At 41.3% G+C, this 25462-nt stretch overlaps 2 protein-coding genes across 4 annotated transcripts in view; both read left to right on the top strand.

Moving 5' to 3' along the window:
- The window catches only part of LOC126108964 (chloride intracellular channel protein 5-like), a 30756-nt gene extending 29283 nt beyond the window's left edge, over positions 1-1473 (top strand). Inside the window, exon 3 of the mRNA XM_049914357.1 lies at positions 1235-1473. Within this exon, the coding sequence (XP_049770314.1) occupies positions 1235-1473 (239 nt within the window). The remainder of the gene's footprint in view (positions 1-1234) is intronic.
- Positions 1-25462, top strand: part of LOC126108965 (transcription initiation factor TFIID subunit 10-like) — a 104923-nt gene that overhangs the window by 30187 nt on the left and 49274 nt on the right. The window lies entirely within an intron of this gene.

A 25462-nucleotide genomic window follows, 5' to 3' on the forward strand; every position in this document is an offset into this window, starting at 1 on the left:
TGGGAGGAGCTGGGCGTTCCCTAATCGGTCTGCGCCGAGTCGAGTGTAGCATCTGTGGTCCGCGCCCGCCAGACTCGGCTTCAACGGACCCCTCCAGTCGTGGATGTTCCGACTGCTGTCGGCACCCGTTTTGGCCGTCCTCAATGGTTGTGGTTGTCATCTGAGGTGTGTCAGACCCGATCTGATATGTTGGGTACTCCATCTCATGACTGTTAGTGTGATTTCCACTTGTGTTTCGTGCTGGGCGCTCCCTAATCGGTCCACGTCACATCGTGTGTTCCGTCTGAGGTCCGCGCCCGCCAGACACGGCTACATTGTCCCTCTCTGTTCGCCGGTGTTCCCTCCGCTGTCCGCGCCCGGCCTGGCCGTCTTCTGAAGTCCAGTTCACGATCTGGGGTGTGTCAGATCTGGTCTCTAATGTCCGACACCTTGTCTCACGGCTGTTCTCTCGGTCTCCACTTCTGTTTCTTGTAGAATCCCGGAGTGTCCTGCGCTGAGTTTTCACAAGCTCAAGCGCTGGATTCCAGGCAGTGCTGATTGGCATCCCGAGTCACGGTTGATTAGATTGTCTGTGACCTTAATCTCAATGGCTTGTTTAATGACACTGTCCCAAAATCTGTGTCACAATCTTGGTGTCATTGTAATCCATTGATTGACCAAGTTCCAGACAGTGCTCTGCTATGGCTGATTTGGTTGCCTGCCTGAGTCTGGTATGTCTCTGGTGTTCTTTACACCTGATGTCCACAGTTCTGGTGGTCTGGCCAATGTATGGCGTTCCACACTGGCATGGTATGTTCGGGTCTGACACACCTCAGATGACAACCACAACCGTTGAGGACGGCCAAAACGGGCGCCGACGGCAGTCGGAACATCTGCGACTGGAGGGGTCCGTTGAAGCTGAGTCTGGCAGGTGCGGACCACAGACGGTACACTCGACTCGGCGCGGACCTATTAGGGAACACCCAGCTCCTCCCAGGCATAAATATTGGACTCGATCGACCCGAGGACCAGTCTCAGGTAGCACCCGAAGAAGACAGCGAGGCACGCCGTTGAAATATCGTGTGAGAACCACGCAAACATCCGGCTGGATTCCTGAATATCCAAGATGTTTACCGTAAAAGAGGACTGTGTTAAAAATAAGTTATTTTCTTTTGGAAAAGAATAAAAAGGGCACTTATCGAACTGCCCGTGTGAGACGCGTGACTTACAGCTCGCGGCGTTCCCACTGTTTCAGGTTACGAAATCCCGGCTGACCTGACCGGGCTGTGGCGCTGGCTGCACGCGGCGTACTCGCTCCCGGCTTTCGTCGCGTCGTGCCCGTGTGACGCGGAAATCACGCTGCACTGGCTGGACGCACTGGGCGAGTCCACGGCGAGCCCGGAGCGGCGCCGCCAGATGCGGGCCCTGTACGAGGGCGGCCCGCGCTTTTCGCTCACAGTTCCCGTCCGCGCCACACCCGTCGTCATAGAGTAGAGGGCGACAGTTCTCCGTTCTCGTTTGCCGTTACTGTGACAGTTATTAAAGAATTCACTGTGTGTGCCTGAGAGAAAATAGATGTGGGTAAAAAAATGAAAGATTAGGTACAAAGTGCATCTGTCACAGAAGGCTTATCAATTTTTAAAAACCTAAGCTAAAAAATATTTAATTGGGCACTACGTTAAATTCTGTATAAACAGTCGCTTCCTCCGTGGGTAGTTCTGAGGTGTGTATACCTTTCGTGTCCCAAAAATCTATCAGACCTTCTTTGACTGTGTTTTTTATGATTTCATCACGAGTTTGAATTTTAAACGTTGTGACTAAGATTGTCATAATATTTTCATTCCTTTTGCTTACAAACATTGTCAGCACATATCTCATTTAAAGAATAACACCCATCATTGCTGTATTTATTGAAATCACGATTTTTGCCCACATTTGGCTGAAAAAAGCCTTGTACCACTTTCAGGTGGGTGGGAAAATATACACTGAACGCATTGAGGGCGTGGCTGTGGTGGTCTAATTTCTGCCCTTAGAAGCCCCAGGTTCAGTCCGACCTAGGGAGGAGAAATTTTCCTTGTTCCACTCCAGTACGGCCTCAGGTCTACTTAACTGACTATCAGACGAGTGCTCGATGGTCTTTCCTGGGGATGAAAGGATGTGGGCTGCCACCTTCCACCGTAGTGCCACAGAGGTAGGCTTTACTCTACCTACAATCGGGCTAATAGCCTCGTTCTCAGCTTGCGCCATAGTCTCTTTTGTACATCGAGAGAACAAAAAAATATACTTTGCACACTTGAAAATGGCCCAAAGCCAAAGTCATTCAGTAACAGTAAATAGGCGTACTCTTAACAATAAATGTAATTGAGGTGCATGATGAAAATGCCTTCCCCCTTTTTTGTTTCTTCTGTGGAACTCAAAATGCAAAAACTAATGACAAGCCAGTATTTAAAACTCGTACTGTGTGGAAGTAGGTTTGGCACTGTTAGTAGATAATCTGTGCCTACTCAGGCATTTCTTGTTTAATACAAATTGAGCAATGCCTCTGATCATTGCACATTTCAGTGACGACTGCCACATTTTTACCAACTGGTCACCATTGTGCAGTGTGAGATTGGTGGAATCACAGTGTCTTAAGAAACTACTTAACTGTATGTAACAGTATGACAGTTGGCAACTACACCTAGCCTGGTATTCAGCTCTTACATTGCCCAGGTTCATAGATTACGGTGTCAGATGCGGTGCTGCTGTGGTGACGTGTCAAACACTCGTAACGTGTCAACACTAGAAATCCTTTCGTTCACGATTTTGGTTGCTGTTGGGTGCTGTAAGCAGTAGGGCAAGCTGGGAGTACGCTTTCACTGAACGTTGATGTTCCTAATCAGAATATTAGTACGTACTGCAGGAGTAATACTCAGTCTCATTTACCAAAGACTTGTGGACTTAGCACTCAGTTTCCCTTAATTCTTAGAGGTCTAGCCACACGGAACCATTCAGGTCCAAAAACCCAGCCATTTATGCCATTATTTAACGTGCTACCGGTACATCTTTGGTCGAGATATCGTAAAGGAAAGTATACGAGCTCTGAGCTGTACTTTCTATTCTTATTTTAGTTCTGTGATTATTTACAATAATTATGACAGAAAGTATAATTATCCTTAAGAAAAACTGTTAGTTGAGTTCCTGAGAAATTTTGCACGTATTTGGCTTTTGTATAGAAAATTATAGTAGCATTTTGACACTGTACAGTGCAACGAGTGTCAATGCAGTGTACTAAGGGCAAGCTCTAATTATGGTGTTCTACACGTCTTTCGTAGACAGTACGAGCTGTCTGCTCGACATACGAAAGACGACACCCGCAGGGGATCTCGTAAAGCTGAGCCTTGCAAAACGTTGAGGTGTCATTGACAAAACCCGAAAGTGCTGCCGTCGTCACTGGAGGATGAAAAACGACGTTCACTTCGTTCTCGATAAGGTCTCGACCTCCTATTTTTGATGAGAAACTTCCCATGTGTGACAGGAAAGCCACATTTTTACATTCTTCTCCATCTTTTCCCTCATTCCGCCTCAGGCTCTATTTGTAGTGCCTTACGTATCTATTGTGTAGAGTACTCGTTTGCTTCAAAAACTTCCTATAAGCGTAGAACCTTGTCCTGCCAACCTGTGCCTAATCTGGGAAGGGTGGTGCCAGACACTTGCATGTAAAACATAAGTCTGTACGAGTCATGTTTTGATAAGCTGTGTGCCCCTATTGTACCATTACCTTTGAGGTGAACTAAAACATCCTAAAATGGAAGGCATTCCTCCTTTTTGATTTACATTCTAAACTGAATTTTTTGTGGATGGAATTTAGACAGTTTTAAAATTCCTGTAATTTATCCTCACCACAGGGCCACACGACAACTGTGCTATTGACATACTCTTCCGGAAAAAGAAATTAGTGCACCCTTTCAGATATCTCCAATTCACTTGAGATTTATTGTTGCAGCAGTTCACCTGAAATGATTAGATCTACAGATCAATAGCACGAGTGGTTCTGAGGTCCCAGGTATCGAACCATGCTGAAACACCCACATCAGTATGTGGTGTAGCTTCCACAGGCAACAACACAGGCGCTGACTCTGGTGCCCAGTAGGTAGTACAGATGGTGAATACTGTCCTGGGATATGTTACGCCTCGCCTGCTCAACGTGTTCACGTAGTTGTGAGTTGACGCGTCACACGAGTCAGTTCTCATCCCACACGTGCTCGATTGGAGACAAGTTTGGAGATAGTGTTGGCCAGGGAAGTTGCTGCTTGCCTTGCAGAGCGCATCGAGTTTCACAGGCAGTGTGTGGGCGGACATTATCCTGTTGGAACAACACATCACGTTCCTGTTGCAAGAACAGCAAAGGAATGGGTCTAATAATATTCTGCACGTACCGAGTGCTGCGTGTTGTTGTTGTTGTGGTCTTCAGTCCTGAGACTGGTTTGATGCAGCTCTCCATGCTACTCTATCCTGTGCAAGCTTCTTCATCTCCCAGTATCTACTGCAACCTACATCCTTCTGAATCTGCTTAGTGTATTCATCTCTTGGTCTCCCTCTACGATATTTACCCTCCACACTGCCCTCCAATGCTAAATTTGTGATCCCTTGATGCCTCAAAACATGTCCTACCAACCGATCCCTTCTTCTAGTCAAGTTGTGCCACAAACTTCTCTTCTCCCCAATCCTATTCAATACCTCCTCATTAATTACGTGATCTACCCACCTTATCTTCAGCATTCTTCTGTAGCACCACATTTCGAAAGCTTCTATTCTCTTCTTGTCCAAACTAGTTATCGTCCATGTTTCACTTCCATACATGGCTACACTCCATACAAATACTTTCAGAAACGACTTCCTGACACTTAAATCTATACTCGATGTTAACAAATTCCTCTTCTTGAGAAACGCTTTCCTTGCCATCGCCAGTCTACATTTTATATCCTCTCTACTTCGACCATCATCGGTTATTTTACTCCCTAAATAGCAAAACTCCTTTACTACTTTTAAGTGTCTCATTTCCTAATCTAATTCCCTCAGCATCACCCGACTTAATTTGACTACATTCCATTATCCTCGTTTTGCTTTTGTTGATGTTCATCTTATATCCTCCTTTCAAGACACTGTCCATTCCGTTCAACTGTTCTTCCAAGTCCTTTGCTGTCTCTGACAGAATTACAATGTCATCGGCGAACCTTAATGTTTTTACTTCTTCTCCCTGAATTTTAATACCTACTCCGAATTTTTCTTTTGTTTCCTTTACCGCTTGCTCAATATACAGGTTGAATAACATCGGGGAGAGGCTACAACCCTGTCTTACTCCTTTCCCAACCACTGCTTCCCTTTCATGCCCCTCGACTCTTATAATTGCCATCTGGTTTCTGTACAAACTGTAAATAGCCTTTCGCTCCCTGTATTTTACCCCTGCCACCTTCAGAATTTGAAAGAGAGTATTCCAGTTAACATTGTCAAAAGCTTTCTCTAAGTCTACAAATGCTAGAAACGTACGTTTGCCTTTTCTTAATCTTTCTTCTAAGATAAGTCGTAAGGTCAGTATTGCCTCACGTGTTCCAACATTTCTACGGAATCCAAACTGATCTTCCCCAAGGTCGGCTTCTACCAGTTTTTCCATTCGTCTGTAAAGAATTCGCGTTAGTATTTTGCAGCTGTGACTTATTAAACTGATAGTTCTGTAATTTTCACATCTGTCAACACCTGCTTTCTTTGGGATTGGAATTATTGCTGCGTAGCCTCCAGAAATGAGGTGAACGAGAGTTGTAGCTCATCGCACCCCACGCCGTAAGGTGTATGGTGGGCCCAGTGTGCCTCCGATGAACACACTCTACGAGATAATGCTTACCAGGTCTAAGCTGTACGCACAAATGACCGTCACTTTCTCCAGGTAGAATCTGCTTTTGTAGCTGAAGACCACAGCGCACCATTCCACCTTCCAAGTTATCCTCTGACGGCACTAGTCGAGTCGCGCACTTTGATGCTGACACGTGAGTAGGAGACGGGTTAGAGGTGTGCGTGCCCACAATCTCACTGATAATAACCGATTCGCAACCGTTCGTGTTGACACGCTTGCCCTCACGAGCGCCCCGGGTTGTACATATCTGCTCTGCTACCCCATGGAGTTCGCTTTCGTCGCCTCCTTCGGCACTTCGATTTTTCTCTCCCTGCAACCTTTAAAGTGGGCGAGAGCCGAACGCCACCTCGGCTCCGGGCTCAGGTTCGCGTTCACCTGGACCTCAGCTCGCTCCCGAAGGAGGTTACCCCAGCTTCGGTATACCGCTCGCGGTTTGTCGAACTTCGTTCAAAGTTCGTTCATCCGATCTTCATTTATACAGACGGCTCTAAGACCGATGACGGTGTGGGGTGTTCTTTTATTGTCGGGACACACAGTTTCAAATACCAGCTCCGTGGCCATTGTTCGGTCGTCACAGCTGAGCTATTTGCCCTCTATCGGGCTGTACTTTACATCTGCCACCACCGACATTCTGCTTATGTCGTCTGCTCCAATTCCCTGAGCGCCATCCCGAGCCTCGGTGATCCGTATGCGGTTCACCCTGTCGTGCACCGGATCCGATGCTCTCTTCGGCAGCCGGCGGATGACAGTTCTCCGGTTACCTTTGTGGGTTCCTGGCCGTGTCGGTATCCCTGGGAACGGAGCTGCAGATGCCGCGGCCGAGGCTGCGGTCCTCCGGCCTCGGACAGCTTCTTGTTGTGTGCCTTCGTCTGATTTTAGCGGGGTCATTTGTCAGTGCATTTTATCGCTGTGGCGTGCCGATTGGTCTACACTTACTGAAAACGAGCTTCGGGGCTCGAAACCTCTCCCCACGGCTCGGACGACCTCTTCGCGCCCTTCTCGGCAGGAGGAGATCGTTTCGGCCCGGTTATGGATTGGACACTTCCGGTTCGGCCACCGCCATCTGCTGACGGCTGCGCTGGCGCCGTTCTGCCCTTGTCGGCAATTGGTGACGGTACACCATATTTTAACGTCCTGTCTGAATTTTAATACACTGCGCACTTATCTCGGCCTGCCGTGTACTCTGGATGAAATTTTAGCAGATGACCCGGGAGCAACTCCTCGCATTCTTCGTTTTATCCGTTTGACAAACCTGTCTAAGGACATTTGATTATGCTGTTTTCTTTTACTCCCTTGCCTGTTAATGTGCGTTTTATAGTGTTGTCCTTTTTAGTTGCTGTTTTAACCTTGTGCCTCGCAGTGCATTCATAATTTAGTCTGGGCGCTAATGACCACTGTAGTTGTGCACCCTAAAACCACAAAAAAAAAACAACAACACAAGCACCCTTATCTGTGCTGTGATAGTTGTACGATCTGCCACCGCTGCCTTTACAATACAGCGATCCTCGTGGACATCTGTGGTGTGTGGGCGTCCAGAATCACGTCTGCAGGCATGAGAATGTTCATTTGCTCACTGATACCAGCATTGTAGCACAACTGATGCAGCACGTCCAACTTGTATGGCAATTCTCCAAAAGGATCGGCCCGCCACTCGGATGGTCACAATTTGATCCCTTTCGAACACTTTCATGTGGTTGTAGGAAGCAGGAGTGCATCTCCTTGGCACAGTTAACTTCTTACATCACATGTTTGCACTACACTGAGCCTTCTCCTATTAAATGGTAGAAACCTTTACCCTATTAAAGAGTAGAAACAGATGGCGCTCTGGAAGCTATGCCACTATGGTGTCTGTTGGCGGATGACGTTGAAACCTTTATCAGTACATCTAAAACCCTCCCGTGTGTCATATGCCGTCATTGGTTCGAAATCAATGTCATCTTTCCTGTTGTACTACTTTTTTTCCAGCAGAGTATCTCCAAAATACTGTGAGTTTCAAACGAGTTATTGCCCTTCAAAAACTTGAAGATGCACAGGAGATTTTATGTTTGCATTATGTTGCAGGCATTGATAGTCAAGGAATAGCTGTAAACAATGTTGTCAAACTGCTGCAGAGCAAGTTTGAAACTCAGCATAAACACGACTTTAAATGCCTGAACCGAGAATGTCAATTTCCTGTGCATAAAACCTTTTCCCATTCTAATTAACATGAAATGGATTAAACATGAATATTGTTGAATCTTTGGAAATGAAAGTTCTTTATTCCTTATCTAGTGCTCTGAACTTGCATTCCTCTGCAGTCCACTCCTCTTTCTTCCCAGTTCCTCAGACTATTTCCTGTTTCTCTACTGATTAAAGAAATGTGTGGTCCCCAAAGCTAGCAGTTCTTTTTTTTATGCTCAGGTGATGGCCGAACAGGTTAGTATCATGCTACAAATCTAGGGACGTACAGTTCAATCGCAAGTCGATTGTAGGAATTTTTCTCCGATGTGTATCGGTCTTTCACCATAGATAGTGCTTTGTGTGTATAACATTCCACGTGGGAAAAATATATTTAAAAAGAAAGATGATGAGACTTACCAAACAAAAGCGCTGGCAGGTCGATAGACACACAAACAAACACAAACATACACACAAAATCTAGCTTTCGCAACCAACGGTTGCCTCGTCAGGAAAGAGGGAAGGAGAAGGAAAGACAAAAGGATATGGGTTTTAAGGGAGAGGGTAAGGAGTCATTCCAATCCCGGGAGCGGAAAGACTTACCTTAGGGGGAAAAAAGGACAGGTATACACTCGCACACACACACACGTATCCATCCATACATACAAGACAAAAGCAGACATGTCTGCTTGTGTCTTGTATGTATGGATGGATACGTGTGTGTGTGCGAGTGTATACCTGTCCTTTTTTCCCCCTAAGGTAAGTCTTTCCGCTCCCGGGATTGGAATGACTCCTTACCCTCTCCCTTAAAACCCATATCCTTTTGTCTTTCCTTCTCCTTCCCTCTTTCCTGACGAGGCAACCGTTGGTTGCGAAAGCTAGATTTTGTGTGTATTTTTGTGTGTATGTTTGTGTGTCTATCGACCTGCCAGCGCTTTTGTTTGGTAAGTCTCATCATCTTTCTTTTTATATATATATATATATATATATATATTTGTATGATGTCCTGTCTTCTGATTATTTGTGTTAGACATCGTACTCTGAGCCAAAGCTGCTGCCTGTGTTTCATCTTAGTCATTTACACAGACTGACTTACTGATCGCAGTGCTGTTTATGCGAAAAGAAACACTTATTTAAATCCCCTCCTAATGTTGATTTGCATGAACAAATTATGGAGACTGTGATGTGTTCTGCCTCCCCTCCCCCCTCGCTTCCTCCCCCCTCTTCCCTCACTCCATCTTTGCAGCAAGGGGACCTGATTACTTTTGAGATAATTTTGTTCCTCTTGTCTGGCTGTGCAGAGCTGTTCTGTTGGGGCACCTGTTTGTGGACGTGTTTCTTGAGACCTTGATATTTTGTAGCTTCGATTTAATTCTGGACACAATGCTGCCCCTCGGGGAACAGTGCAGCGCCAGCCAATTGACTGAGGAATTTGGCAATTGTCCTAAATTTCCTTCCAAAATACTCTGAAGGGCATGTGCATTCACTTGCGTGCTGGGAGCAAGTAACTTTTTCTTCTAGGCTGCAACAATAGATACACTTGTTTGTTATTGATTCTTTTTCTGAATATATGTGGATAACCATTGTGTCAGTAAAGGGAGGGGGGGAATGATTGAAGGAAAAACAACCTGGTACTCCACAGAAGCAGCAGAAATGGGCATATAAAGTCTCTCTCTCTCTCTCTCTCTCTCTCTCTCTCTCTCTCTCTCTCTCTCTCTGTGTGTGTGTGTGTGTGTGTGTGTGTGTGTGTGTGTGTGTGTGTGTGTGTGTGTGTGTGTGTGTGTGTGTGTGTGTAAAGTATTCCACTCAAGATTTCAGCAATAGTGTCACGTCTGGTTTCATAGCTGTATTCACTGTAAACATAAAGTTGCCTGCAAGTAACTAACATTAGCAGTGACCACAAAGCAAAAAATACCATTTGATATCGATAGATACAGCTGTAGCCTAAAGTACCAACAATAGCCCACTTATCACATTAATGGCGAGATGTCTGTCTCTGTTACTTTCTTAATGAATTGTGAATTCACACGTGACATTTCTGTTATCTTGCCCCCTGCCCCTTTGACATTAATATCTTGTGGCTCAACTGTACTACGAATTTTTATCTGCATCTGTGGCCACATGCGTACTCTGTAAGCCACCGTATAGTGTGTGACGGAGGGTACCTTTTACCAGAACTAGTCATTTACTTCCTGTCCCACTCAAAAACTGATAGAAAAATGATTGTCCATGTGCCTCCATAGAAGCCCTGGTTTGTCTCCTCTTGTCTTTGCTGTCCTCACATGTAATGTATCTTGCCAACAGTAGAATTGTTTTGCAGTCAGTTGCAAATGTTAGTTCTCAAAAAAAAAAAATTGATGTGGTGGGGATCCCAAACATTCGTGCAGTACTTGAGAATGGATCACACACATCTTCTACATGCAGTCTCCTTTGTAGATGAACCGTGCTGTCCGAGAATTCTCTCAATAAACACAAATGTAGAATTTGTCTTCCCTACAACTGACCTTATGTGCTTGTTCCATTTCATATCGCTTTGAGAGTGAATTTGAAAATGCTGGTAAGTGCTTGCCACACGTTTTTATCGTAGCCCTTCGGCATATGACCTGGTAACAAATAATAAAGAGAAGTGCAAATAATGATATAGTACAATACAGCTTCACCAAATAAATGAAGTTATATAAATCTCAGATGAAATTAATGGTACACAATTTTGAAGAACATTAGTACGTACCAACTAAGATAATTATCTTCATTAACAAAGACACTGAATAATGTCCATACAAATGTCGAGCAAAAATTTTCTGTTGTATGTACAAGAAGTACACCTAAACAGTAACCGACAGGCACCGCTAATGGAGCCATAATGTAAGCTCGTATCACTAGAGGGCAGGACTTATGATATGTGTAAAATTGAAATGTGAATAAGAAATATTAGGTCAATTGTGAAAATAGTATAATAGTACAAGACATTTCATTTACAACGACATCATACAGAACCACATTCGGAAGGATTTGTTCATAATTTCAGTAGAGGGTGTCACATGCAATATAGAGTCAATTAAAATAATTATTTTTCAGTAAAACAAAATTAATTAAAGTAATTATTTCATTTTAACCAACACAGTTGCGCAAGGAAGTTAACAGTAAAATACAATCACAAATACATATTGGTTTGCACCGTTATGCCTAGATATTTAATCAACATAACTGTTGAAAAGCACACCACTAATACTGTATTTGAAAATTGTGGATTTGTTTTTTTCCTATTCATCTGCATTAACTTACATTTTTGACACGTAGAGCTAGCTCCTACTCATCACACCAAGTAGAAATCCCGCCCAAGTCATCCTATATCCTCCTGAGAAGAAGAATGGTCCTATAAAAATTCCCCATGGGCAACTCTGACAGTACACTTGTCTCTAGTTAACTCTCTTTGTCTGTGGGCAATGTACTGGGTTCTGTTAGTTAGTCTCTGAGCCACTCTCTTATCTGAGAACCTAAACTGTATGCTTGGACCTTTGTTAACAGCCTGCAGTGGATCACTTTGTCAAATACTTTCCAGAAATCTAGGAATATAGACTCTGCCTGTTGTCCTTCGTCCACAGTTAACAGAGTAACGAAGTCAAGCCAAGGGTCACACAAGCAATGGTGTCTACATACAAGCTTATCAGCCTCTGTATGATTATTATTTTTTTTTTTTTCCATGCAACATTTTACACGATCTCAGGCAGTAGTACACTTGTGGTTGCAAATTTTCAGCCTCCTCCTCCACTTATCTCCGCCCTGTGCTGCATCCTCTACTCCCAGCTGATGCACGTCCTTCCTTACTCCATCTGCCTTCCTCTGGAAGCAGTTTAGCTGCTGCCCCTGGGACTATACCTTTCCAGTACTGATAACTGCCATTACGTCTGCTTCTGTGTATACTTCCTTTAATTATTTGTTCTTTGCTTCATGTGCCGTCCAAAGTCGCTTGCCCAGAAATTTTTTGACTATATTTTCAAAACTGGTTTATAGTTCCTGGTCTGTTTCCATGCTGATTGCCCAAGTCTCTAGCCTGATTGTGGGTGTATATTCTTCTTCTTCAATTGCCACCTGTGGTCCACATGAAATAACTTCCTCGTGATTCTGTCTTCTTTCCTGATTTTCGATAGTTACACTATTTCTTGGTTCTTTCTTTCATCTTTCATCTGTCCATACGGTGCTGCACTTGTCAACATCTTCCTGAAAATTCCTGAACTTCTTTATCTTATTTTGATAGGTCTGCCTGTTTAGAATTTTTGCTTTCATAACATTAATTACTGCTAAGTCCTTTTCACTTCCCCCGAATGACTCATTTGCATTTTGACTGTTTTTCCATTTGGTTGTAGGTTTCCCAACTTTTCTTGGACCGACTACTTTCCATAGTACTTTCCTTTTGTTCTATCCGACTCTTCAGTTTCTCCCTTTTTGTTGAGGACTAAACCTTCCACTGCATGAAGGCACTCTTGTTTTCTATTATAGTGTTGTATTTTTGTTTTTACTGAAAGTGATTTTTATTTTAAATGTCCTTCATTAATTGATAAGCCACTTTCATATTCTGTGTTCAGTTTTTGTGTGCTTCTTTATCTAGACAATTTGCTCATATTATTTCCCCTGAATACTTACGTTTATTCATTACGTGATTCTACCGTATCTTGTGCTTAGGAATTTTTGAACATTTTTGATGTCTGTTATGCATTGTTTTCTTGAAAGAAATTTGTAAACCACCATCTCTTTCAATAGTTTGATTTGATCAGTTGCTATATTATTTTTTCGGAAAATACTGCTAAACCACCAGCAAAGGCTAGACAGTAGAGTTTGTTGTTCATTGAATCTTTTTCCATTCTGATTTTATTTTTTATTCTTTTATTTTATAGATGTCTAAGATTCCATTCCCTTATTACCTGTTTTATAGATTCTTATTTTTGTTTTGTCCTGCTGTACATTAGCTTTAAGGAATAAAAGTATATCTCATCTGCTCCCTTGTGTTGTGTTTAAAATTTGCAGCTGCAACCAGACACTTGACATTCAGAGTTAGAAATTTTCTTCGGACAGGTCTCTACCCCTTCTTCCCCTTTCCCTTTATACAGTGCTAGCACATTTTCCATTTACTGGTGTGGGATTACTGACCCAGATTGTCTTGTCCGGTGTGTCAGTGTTGCATTGGACCTTGTCATTTCTGCCAAACTTTTCTGCACTGAAACAATATCTTTAGCAAAACCTATCCATTTGCCTGACTTTTTTTAGAGAAACTACACCAAAATACTGTGGTGTAGCTTTTTTTCCAGATTTGAGTTGCTGTTAGATACGTGTAACAGTAGTTTTACCATGGCTTCTCATGTTGCTCATTTGAATTCCCATCGCCAGTACTGTATTTACTGTTATAAATTTGTTTTTTAAAAAGTTATTTCCTGTACACCACTTTTCAAGAATAAATATTTGACCCCAGTTGTAGTTTAATATGTAGTGTTTTCTCTGTGCTTCAGATACATTGACAGCTTGTACTTGTCTAACGTGTTGTAGTTTCAGTCTTCAACACCATTCTCATTCTGAAAAGTTCCTCTAGCTTCCTTTAGAAAGTTCTCAGGAAGTCTAAGCATCTCCAAGGCATACTGGCTTTGTAAGATATGCATAAGGTAAACTGTGGCACGTGTCACGAATTTGACACAGGTATTTTATTGTACACAAATGTAACTCCCTTTGACTCTCAATTAAATCCTCGCACACAAAAAGTAGGATGTACAGATGGACATCTTTATATCTTTCACGATGTTCCTGAAAGGTACCATTTTTATACACATGAAGAGCTTGAAATTTTTACTAATTTAAAAGCAATACCCGCACCAGTTGCTGAAATGAAAAGGCAATTTTTATAACAAAGCCTTTTTCCAAGTATTTTCTGATCTCTTATGTTGTCGCTTCTGCCAGTGTTTTGCATTTTCCTCTGTCGGAATTTCTTATTCTGCCAGCTCACACTCGTGTAATTGTAACTAAATTTAACAGCTGTTCATTCCGGCTGTTTAGTGTAACTACAGTTGCGATTGCCAGCTACCAGTTTGCTACTTGTGGATAACATCTGCAAATGGCCGTCATCTATCCTTCTTCTATAATAGTGCACATCTGGTGTATCTACACTAGTAGTCATGTAATGTTTTACTAGTTTTCACCTTTAGAATGCTTTCTCTCCCAATGTTTTTTATATTGTGAATATTTTTTACCTTAGATTTGTGGTTTGATTTATGAACTTTATACCATTACATAATCAGCTGTATGCTAGAGTTTCAAGAATCAGAGTGCAGGCACATTAACATAATGGATACTTCTCTGGGCTTTTCACTGAGTGATATGGTGCAGTGATACCAAACTGACTCACGTTCAGGAGAAAGCAGTTCAAACCCCTGTATAGCTATCCAGATTAAGGTTTCCCATGATTTTCCTAAACTGCTCCAGGCAAATGCCAGATGGTTCCTTCAAAAGGGCACAGCTGATTTTGTTCCCCATGTTTGAAACAAGTTGAGCTTGTACTCCATCCCTAATGAGCTCTATGTCGACGGGACATGTAAAAGTTAATTTGATTTGAAATTTGGTTACACACACTTTCACTTCTGTTTTGAACAGATCAGCTACTGAAGCCCTTGGTAGTAAGTTGAAGCCAGTAATGGCGCTATTTTTGTGACCTGATGTTGAAATATACAATGTAAACAATGAGTATCAGTGTCAACAACTTTGTGATAATACACTGCAAAATTGTGACAGAGAAAATGTGACAGTCATCTATTTACAAGCAGAAAGGCATTGCTACAATTTTTATTCAGAGTTTAGGAATAAATCTTGTCAGTGAATATATTGTAAAACATGTGAGAATTGTGCTGCATCTTGAATCTCCTCAATTACATCTTCATTTTATAGGATCTGAACCTTAATTGCACAAAAATGCTGTACAAAGTGTTTTCGTTGAAGATAACACGTTAATGATAGCGTACAAATTTATCAAGAGATCTGACAAAGATTTTTTTTTCCTATCATTTATCAGATTTTAAACCTAGGCAACTTGTATTGTAGAATATATTTAACTCAATTTTGAATTCCAAGTAAAGAAAATTTTTACCTGCTTTATTCAAGTCAATTTACAACTTTGAAGCAAATTTTATTTTCTTGCCATATTGTACATTATATATATATGTGTATATAATATTACACAATTTATAATCCAAAGATTTATCATTTTGATAGAGTGGGCTAAAACTAAAATTGAATAATGTAACAATAGCTCTCATTGTGTTCTTCCATTGTAACCAAAGATAATATTTCTATGTGTATTATTTCCATTGCATTGTGCATAATAGCCAACCAGTTTAAAAAAAAAAAAAAAAAAAAAAAAAAAAAAAATGCCAAAGATCAGTTGCATTTTAAGGAATTTGTAAAAAGAAGTGAATCTGTAGCTGCGTCTTTGGTATTATATTCAGCAAACTGGAGTACGCTTTCGCTTCTTAACACATAATCTGTAATTTTAAGAAGTGTATTATCAACAAGAGTGATTCTGTAGTAACCAAAGATTTGTACAATCGCTTGATAATTTGCCGAATTAGATTCTTAGGCAGTTATTGTTCCAAAGATTTAAATCTATTTTGTGTAATGTATGTAAAGAAAAAGTATGAACTGTAACAGAGGATAATTATATATTTTCTGTATTTTTTTAGATATACAGATGTTTATTTTTATTGAAATATTTACTGTACAGGCATGATGTACACTATTTTTATAATTAACAATGTTCTCTTTGTTTGGAGATGCTTAACTACACACTCTGTGTTTTTTTTCTCTGACAATGACCAAGTTATGTGGTTCATGCACTGTAACAAATAAAGCAGCTTTACACAATACATAGAATTTTATTTATTTATTTCCTCTTCTGCCCCCCCCCCCCCCCCTCCTCCTATGATCCCCCTGTGTTTCGAAAAGAATTGTGGCTAGCTACTTACATAGGCCACCCTATTAATAACTTGGTTTGTGTTTCTGCACACTCATCTCCTCAATTTGTGTTAACAGAACATCTCTACCAACCTTATGTTGCTGGTGAGATGGAAAAGTTGGTAGTGTATATCACACAAATTTACTGATTTATTTATCCTGGCAATATTATGACTATCGGGATTGTTCTTAAATGTAATGAGGTATTCTGTACACTAGATGTCTCGGGAGGTGGAAAAGGTGGCGTGGAGTTCGTGTTGGCAGTGACAGCACAATAGGTCAGTCAGTGTCTTCAGACATGGAGTAATCATTGGATTTTACAGAGTAATAAATCCATCAGAGACATTTCAAGCCTTCTAAATCTGCTCAGTTCAGCTGTTGATGATGTGATTGTGAAGTGGAAATGTGAAAGAACGACCACAACTAAACAGAGACAAGACAGACCTCATAAACTGACGGACAGGCTTAACACCCTTGCTTTTAGTTTTAGCAAAGGTTGTTTTGACTTTCCTATAAGCTGAGTCAGTCCTTCTGACAATCACATCTTTTTCAATTTCTTCACATTTTTATGCAGCTATGTCACCTTAGCTTCCCTGCACTTCCTATTTATTGCATAATTAAGTGACGTGTATTTTTGTATTCCTTAATTTCCGGGATCATTTTTATGCTTCCTTCGTTTATTGATGAACTGAAGTATTTCTTCGGCTACCCGTGTTTTGTTCGCAGTTACCTTCTTTGTACCAGTGATTTTCCTTCCAACTTCTGTGACTGCCCTTTTTAGAGATGCCCATTACTCTTCAATTGAACTGCGTACTGAGCTACTCCTTATTGCAGAACCTTTAGCCTTAGGGAACTTCAAGCATTCTTCTTCATTCTTAAGTGCTTTTGTATCCTACTTCTTTGTGCATTGATTCTTGCTAACTAGTCTGTCAAACTTTTGCCTAATCTTCATCTTTACTAAATTGTGATCTGAGTCTATATCTGCTTCTGGGTATGCCTTACAATCCAATATCTCATTTCTGCCCGACCATGATGTAATCTAACTGAAATCTTCCCATATCTGCTGGCCTTTTCCAGGTATACCTCCACCTCTTGTGATTATTTGACAGAGTGTTTGCTATTACTGGCTGAAATTAATTGCAGAACTCAATTAATCTTTCTCCTCTCTCATTCCTGCTACCAACCCCACGTTCTCCTGTAACCCTTTCTTCTATCCCGTCTCCTATAACCACATTTCAATCCCCCATGACTATTAGATTTTCATTTCCCTTTATGTGCTGAATTCCCCATTCGATATCCTCATGTAGTTTATCTCTTCACCTTCAACTCGTGATGACGGCTTGTATACCTGAACTATCATTGTCTGTGTTGGTTTGATGTCGATTCTGATGAGAACCACCCGATCAGTGAACTGTTCACAGTAACTCATTCTCTGCTCTACATTCCTCTTAATATCAAATCCTACTCCCGTTACCGTTTTCTATCGCTGTTGATTTTACCTCGTACTCGTCTGACCAGAAATTCTTGTCTTCTTGCCATTTCACTTCATTGACCCACTCTGTATCTAGATGTAGCCTTATCATTTCCCTTTTCAGGTTTTCTAGATTCTCTACCACATTCATACTTCTGACATTCCACACCCCGACTCATAGAATGTTATCATTCGTTGGCCATTCAATCTTTTTCTCACGGTCACCTCTCCTTAGGCAGGCCCCTCCCGGAGATCTTTCAAGTGAACTAGTCTGCAGTCTTTTACCAATGGAGAGATCGTGACACTTTCAAATTACAGGCCACATGTGCTGTGGGTACACATTATGTGTCTTTAATGCAGTGGTTTTCATTGCCTTCTGCATTGTCAAGCCACTGATCAGTGCTGATTCTTTCACCCCGAGGGAAAGAGAGTGCCCCGAACCTCTTTCCGTTCCTCTTCCCTCTTTGACAATGCTGTTTGCAGAATGAGGGACAACTTCTCGTGCAGGAAGTCTTCGTCCGCCAGTACCCGGGACCGAGGACTTTCGATTCCTAATCGAAGACACTACCCCGAAACAGTAGGTGCAATACTGTGGTTGTTTATTGCACTTAAGAAAACACAATATGTGGAAGAACAACAACCCATTTCACAGCATTGTCTGCTACAAAAAGTAGAGGAGTAGATTGAGTACAATGATTGTATCAGCCTGACAGTGCAGCCTGTTATAAAGTGGCATCTTTGTAGCAACTGTGTCCAGCCTTGTTGTCAAATATGTGGCGTCTAGGAAGCCCGCTTACTAGGTTTGCTAGACAAACATTCAGACAAATCGTATTAATGAGCTCTATTACAAAAAAGTAAATGACAATACTTAGCTTCGACAGTTACACAGATGTGTCGCAAGCAAAAGGCGACATACAAAATAAGCAATCTTCTTCAGTACAAACAATCGCAAGTCTGTGCTCTGTAGATAGTACAAGCGAAGTGAATAGAGTTGACGCTGCTGTAATAGTGCCTAATCTCGAAGCTGCTATTCGACTGGGTCGTGTCACCAGTAGGTCGCGGCGCTTGTGTCCTCTTTCTGTAGGGGCCACTACTATCACGTTGTCATTCTGGAGGGAGGTCCGGTCGGCGTGCAATTGGCTGACTTCTTCTCACAGCCATCTATTCTCTCTCGTTCCCGACCGGCATGCTGACACTTGACTTATGCCGTGACAGTGGCAATAGTTTGAGGACAAAGAAATGGACTGACCTGCCCAGAGTCCTAATCTGAACCAAACGAAACTTCTTTAGGATGGGGCTCTTAATGAAGCACAGGCTGCGATTCTTCCAGGCACCCCCCCCCCCCCCCCCCCCCTACAAGCTGCATTCTCTTCTGACAATGCACCACTATTCTAGTGTAGTGGTTTTAGTGTCGGAAGCTGTGTGTAGCTTACTTTCTTATGTCCTTGTGTAATAGCGTTCTATCCGGTTTTATTTTGGTAGACTTCACAAACAGCAACAGTAGTGTAATCAATAGTATTTTATTGTTTATGGCCAGTTACAGAATAAAATAATTCCATCTTCTGGTATGTCATTTGAGGAACAGAAGTTCCTTGTTCCATTTTATAAATCAGTTAACCTAAGAAGTTGTTGTGGTCTTCAGTCCAGAGACTGGTTTGATGCAGCTCTCCATGCTAATCTATCCTGTGCAAGCTTCTTCATCTCCCAGTACGTACTACAACCTACATCCTTCTGAATCTGCTTGGTGTATTCATCTCTTGGTCTCCTCTACGATTTTTACCCTCCACGCTGCCCTCCAGTACTAAATTGGTGATCCCTTGATGCCTCAGAACGTGTCCTACCAACCGATCCCTTCTTCTAGTCAAGTTGTGCCACAAACTTCTCTTCTCCCCAATTCTATTCAATACCTCCTTATTAGTAATGCGATCTACCCATCTAATCTTCAGCATTCTTCTGTAGCACAACATTTCGAAAGCTTCTATTCTCTTCTTGTCCGAACTATTTATCATCCATTTTTCACTTCCATACAGTGCTACACTCCACGCAAATGCTTTCAGAAAAGACTTCCTGACACTTAAATCTATACTCGATGTGAACAAATTTATCTTCCTCACAAACGCTTTCCTTGCCATTGCCAGTCTACATTTTATATCCTCTCTACTTCGACCATCATCAGTTATTTCGCTACCCAAATAGCAAAACTCTTTCACTACTTTAAGTGTCCCATTTCCTAATCTAATCTATATCTAATCTAACCTGTATCAACAGAAACACTTAAGAAATATTGGCAATTGTATAGTACACCGGCGAAACTGGCAATGCTTCATAATTGCTAAATATATATGGGAATTGGATACATGCCCTAATCTCTTTTTCCCTCCATCTCTCTAACCCTCTCTTTCTTCTTCCTCTCTTTGTCTATCTCCTCGTATCTCTGTCCATCACCTGCCCCCTGATCCTTGTACATCTCTTATCCCACACTATACAGCTACTCCTCCCTTATATCTCTGTCGCTGTCCTCCTTGCTCTCGTTCATATCCGCCCCCCCCCCCCCCCCCCCCCCCCTCGTGTCTATTCATCTTCTCCCTCCACTGTCTCTGTGACCTTATTTATTGTTATTGCAAATGGAACCTCAATTGGGAGCAGAAGTCATAATGAATGGGTTAATGAGTTGCAATCATTAGTGCACATGGTATGAGAGAAACCTTTCCAACTGTTGGGTGTGTGAGGGTAGTAGCTTTAATGACAGTATTTCACGTGGTTTTAATGTGCAAACAGGTAGGATCATAAAGTTAGTCGTCATCACAACTGCCCTGTTTTCTGTTAAAAATGACTATGATAAGAAGAACAAAACTGTACATTTTCACAACATGGCTTTGCATGTTCTTTCTCGCAGCCAGTTTAACGGAAAATGTTTAGTGTGTAACGTGTCTATATCTTGAGTTGTTTAGGCTGTGCAATGTCTGTCTGTCAGATGGTTGAAAAGGGGCTCATCCCAACTGAGTCTGGTCTTTTGTCTGCTCTGCTCACTATTTTGTGGTCATCTGAAAATCTTGACCAATTTGATCAGTTAATGATGTTAAGTTGTACTTGCACAATAATCTCTCACTTAACTGCATGACTGATGGCGCAATGTTGCTTGATTTCATCATCAGAATTTTCGAGGAAATCAATCGGAAGAAATTTGTTACCAGCTCGTAGTCAGTGTCATTTACTCGGCCTGTGTTGCATGCACGCCAATCAATAATTTGAAGCCTCTGTGGTAGCATTTTTCCTAAGATAGTAAACTGCGAACTGAAATCAACTGTGTGTTTGCAATGCAAGAAATTACCACGAACTTCGGTCTTTGCAACACATGAAAGATATGAGCACCACCGTTAACATGTTGTATTCTTTTTTGCAAAATGTCGATATTCAGTGCAGAATTTGTTGTTATGAAATCATGCGGCAGCAGAACTGTCAAACTGAAAGTTGTTCCCAAGTGCTGATATTTCGTATATGCGCCAGTTTATTTTTATTTATATGGATTTTGTTGTTTGATTTTAGCCCTTTGATCCTAGTTTCAAAATGGAAGTAAGGTCAGAGTTGATAACGAGGTCATTAGAGATTTGATCTAGTTCAATCAATATACAGGGTGAACATAAAGTCCAGGAACACTTTCAGTTATTTATTGCACAAGAGCTAAACATTGCACAAACGTCATACATATTGCATTTTGAAGAGAAACTCTGAATTTTTTTTTTTACAAACATTCGATATGCAGACCACAAGTGACCTGGCAGACGTCAATACGGTAATCGAATTCTTGCCACACCCGTCCCAGCATGGCATTGTCAGCTGTGGCAGTCGCTTCCCGTATTCTCTCCCGGAGCTCTGCTACATAAGGTGGCAGAGGCAGTACATACACCAGATCTTTAATATGTCCTCACAGAAAAAAAGTCACACGGAGCGAGATATGGCGATCGGGGAGGCCATTTCGTGAAACAGCTGTCCCCTTCCGTAGCACGGTCGACCCATCGATGCGGCAGCTCCGTGTTCAGGTACCCACCAACTTCGTGATGAAGATAGGGTGGAGCCCCATACTGCTGAAAGATGAATGGTGAGTCCAATTGCATTTGAGGCATCAGCCACTGCTGCAACATGTCCAAGTAGGAATATCCAGTGACAGACTCTCGGCGAAGAACGATGGCACTCCACATTCACTTCACTAACCGCTTCTTTTTGCCAGATACAAGCAACCCGTTGTAACGAATTTATTGTGCTAGTGGTAAATGCTCTTCCTTGTTGGTGGCTTCTTACCGTTCTTGGTTCTAAACATCCATTGAACAACTGTAGCACACTTTTTTTAGTCCAACTCCAACACACAGAAAGCTTGCTCCTCACCTGAACTCACCATATTTGCAACTAGCAGTGACTATTGGCAAATTACCAAACTATGCTGTAGCGGTATACAGGGTTTTTCTTCAAAATCACGTATGTATGATGTCTGTACAATGTTTGGCTCTTGTGCAATAAATAATTGAAAGTGTTCCCAGACTTTATGTACACTCTTATTATAAATATATTTTTATTTTGTTGCACTAATTTTGGGTATAAAATGAGGACTATGGAGAATATAAACTGATCCAAAATACATGTCATAATTATGATATTTAGATCGAGTGACACCACAACAATGATGTGGGGAACAAGTGATCAAAGGAAATGGAATACACTGAAAATGGGTTGGGGGGGGGGGATGATATGCAAAATATAAGTTGGTGAACCAATTTCTCAGTATATGTTTTTATTCCAGAAGTAATTACTTACCAATCTTCTAATATTATTCTCTTTCAAATAATTTTCATGTATGAATGAAAAGCAACATTTATGATATGATTGAATACGGGTGTACGATATGATCAACGGCTTGAACTTGACTGAAGACCTTTCAAAGAGTTCTGAATATATTTTTTCTTATTGACACTTTTGTAAAGATTTCTGTTGATGTAGTACTTTGAAGCACTCCTCGGCACACGGTGTGGCATCGGTAGCTCTCTGCATGACGTGCTGTGATGTATAGGTGTCTGCTGACAAACTCCTTTTCTTGCATACTGCCTGCCCAAGGAGTAATGAAAAAAAAAAAGAAAAAAAATATTTGAACTAATACAGGATATTAAATACATTTAAATGACGTCTTTCTGTAATTTAACCATTATAGAAATTGTGATAAAATTTGTTGTATCCATTGCATTCATTTTACATAATTTTATGATGGCAATATTCATGTCAGCCATTTTGGAATTTCTAGTGTGGCATTATTTAAGCTATTTTGGTTGGAGAACACTGCATCTGTTTTTTTACACTGTAGGAAATACCACAACCAGCCACAATTTTTCTTGAAATGATTTTATTATACCATTACTAGTTTCAGACCTGAGCCCAGATAGTAATGTTGACCTCTTTGCAAGTTTTATATTTGTGTCCTAAAATCTAACAAATTTTTGTGGTGCGTAGTTCTACATTTACGTCCTAAAATATAACAAACTTTTTGTGATTACATAGTTTTAGACTTATGTAAGTTACACTAGTAATGGTGTAATAAAATCATTTCGAAAAAACTTGTGGCTGGTTGCAGTGTTTCCTACAGTATAATTTCTTATGCGTGCACATGTGCTCAGATAAAAGTAAGCAACCTTTGTAAAATGTTTCTTTCATTATTCATTGGTAACACAACATTAGATTAACCTGACATCAACAAAAGCCTTTAACCTTGTAATACTGGCTTTGTTTCGACCCATGTTGATTTTTTAAATGTTTCAGAATCAGAACTAAAATTTTCATGAAATAAGGCCCCATCATACTGACAGCGGGAAAAGAATACTAAAAGCATGAAAACATAAACTTTAGAATGAACGAACTGGAATAAAATTCTCCTGTTCTGTTCGATTGTTTAAATACCTTTTATTTTTATGGAAATGAATCATCAGGCACAGAAGCTGTTGTTGGAGAGTGGAAACGCTTGGTTGCACAAGAGTGAGTTGTATGTTAAGTCTGAACACAAGGAATGATTTGCATGAAAATAATAAAAATGGCCAGACTTTGTTAATATCATTAACTGCTGGCTCGATAGATGTACAATGAAATTTGGAAACGGTGGCATCGTGGAACTGATCACTTCCGACATATTTAACAGGCTGAAAAATGTACAAATACTTAAGTTGTTATTAGCGAACAGGATCAATCACATGGCTAATGGACAAAAATATAGTCAAGTTCAAATGAGTTATTATTTCAAGTTAGATTACAGAGCATAAAATATGCATGACCTTATGGCATGGCAGTAAGAACAAGAAAGGTAGCAAGAAGAAAAATATGTTAATCAAAATATGAAAATGAACTTTGCTTTTGATAAATAATTATACTGTTGAGCTTAACAAAATATGACAGTTTCAGCCTGCACATCTGGACAAAATAATGAAATTGAGAAAATAAGGTACATCCATGGGAGTTGTGTGCTGAGGAACCTACAAATTGTCAGCGGAGATGATGGATTCTCAGGTCTTTAAAATGAAACTGTAGCTGAAAGAATACCGTGTAAGTTGTATGAGGTAAAAAGAAGTGTAACTGCAGAGTAGTGAAATACCGTCTTATTGAAGCATCTGTAGCTAGGTGTGCCTGGCTGTGGATTATGTTGTTTACAGGAAGGTTGCAATGCCCAAAGACTGCAGCATAGTGTAGGAAGACCTGCAGTGAACTGACGACTGGTGCAATTGCTGACAGCTGTCAATCACTCTCAGAAACAAATCACCACTTTTAAGCACTGCCCTCTTTCTCGAAATGATCGCCTTGTGAAGTACTGTACATTTCATTCAACTGAAGCCTTGACTGGAGAATTGCTTTCCAACACACAGAGGTGTGTAATGATCAATAACAAGATGCTGTGCCTGCTCCTGTTTTTGGATTCAAGCGACAAATAGATACAGCGTCTATCACCTGGTAAGGTATCTGTTCTTCGACAACAATATTTCAGTTCAGCAGCAAAAGAATATACACAGCAAAAAAGTAAAACACAAGGTAGATGTGATAACATAATTTTTAAAAAAATACTTCGCCCGCCCCCTTTCCCTCCTCTCTCTCTCTCTCTCTCCCTCTCTCCCTCTCTCCCTCTCTCTCTCTCTCTCTCTCTCTCTCTCTCTCTCTCTCTCTCTCCCCCCCCTCCCCCCTCTCTCTCCCCCCTCCCTCCACCACCCCTCCCCCCCCCCCCTCTCTCTGTCTTACATACAAAATGTTAGCATGCTTTTGCCTTTCGTCCATTCACTTTTACTGCTACCTGAATGAGATGTGACTAATATAATTTGTTGTTTTCCTCCTGCCATCACTGAAAAATGAAAATGTGTCAGCAGCAAAGATATATTTGCGGAAGTGAGCACCCCACTGTTATCAAAAGTAGAATGAATGAAAAAATAATAAAACAAAATCTGCATTAAAACCACAAAACTAAGCAGACTTAAGAAAAGGATAAATTTCCACTCCTTTAAAGATGACCTTGAGTTGCAGACAGACACAACAAAAAGACTTTTACACAATAAGCTTTCGGCCAAAGCCTTCATCAGCAAACAAAACGCATGCACATTCGCACAAGCAAGCACACCTGACACATACACACACACACACACACACACACACACACACACACACCGCTACCACTGGCACCTCTGACCGCAGTCATTCCTCTTAGAGATGTCAGTTGGGTGCGTGAGGTGTGCAGACAGGCATAACAGAAAGACTGCTAAACAAGTGAACAGCTTTCGGCCAAAGGCCTTCTTCTCACAATAATATGAGAAGGATAGTTGCCACTCATTACATAGCAGAGATGCTGGATCGCAGAAGCACAACAAAAGACTGCCAAACAAAGCTTTGAGCCAAACAGGCATCCATCAGAATTAAACCACACACACACACACACACACACACACACACACACACACAGATGT

Source organism: Schistocerca cancellata, chromosome 11 (assembly GCF_023864275.1).
Source record: "Schistocerca cancellata isolate TAMUIC-IGC-003103 chromosome 11, iqSchCanc2.1, whole genome shotgun sequence".
NCBI lineage: Eukaryota > Metazoa > Arthropoda > Insecta > Orthoptera > Acrididae > Schistocerca > Schistocerca cancellata.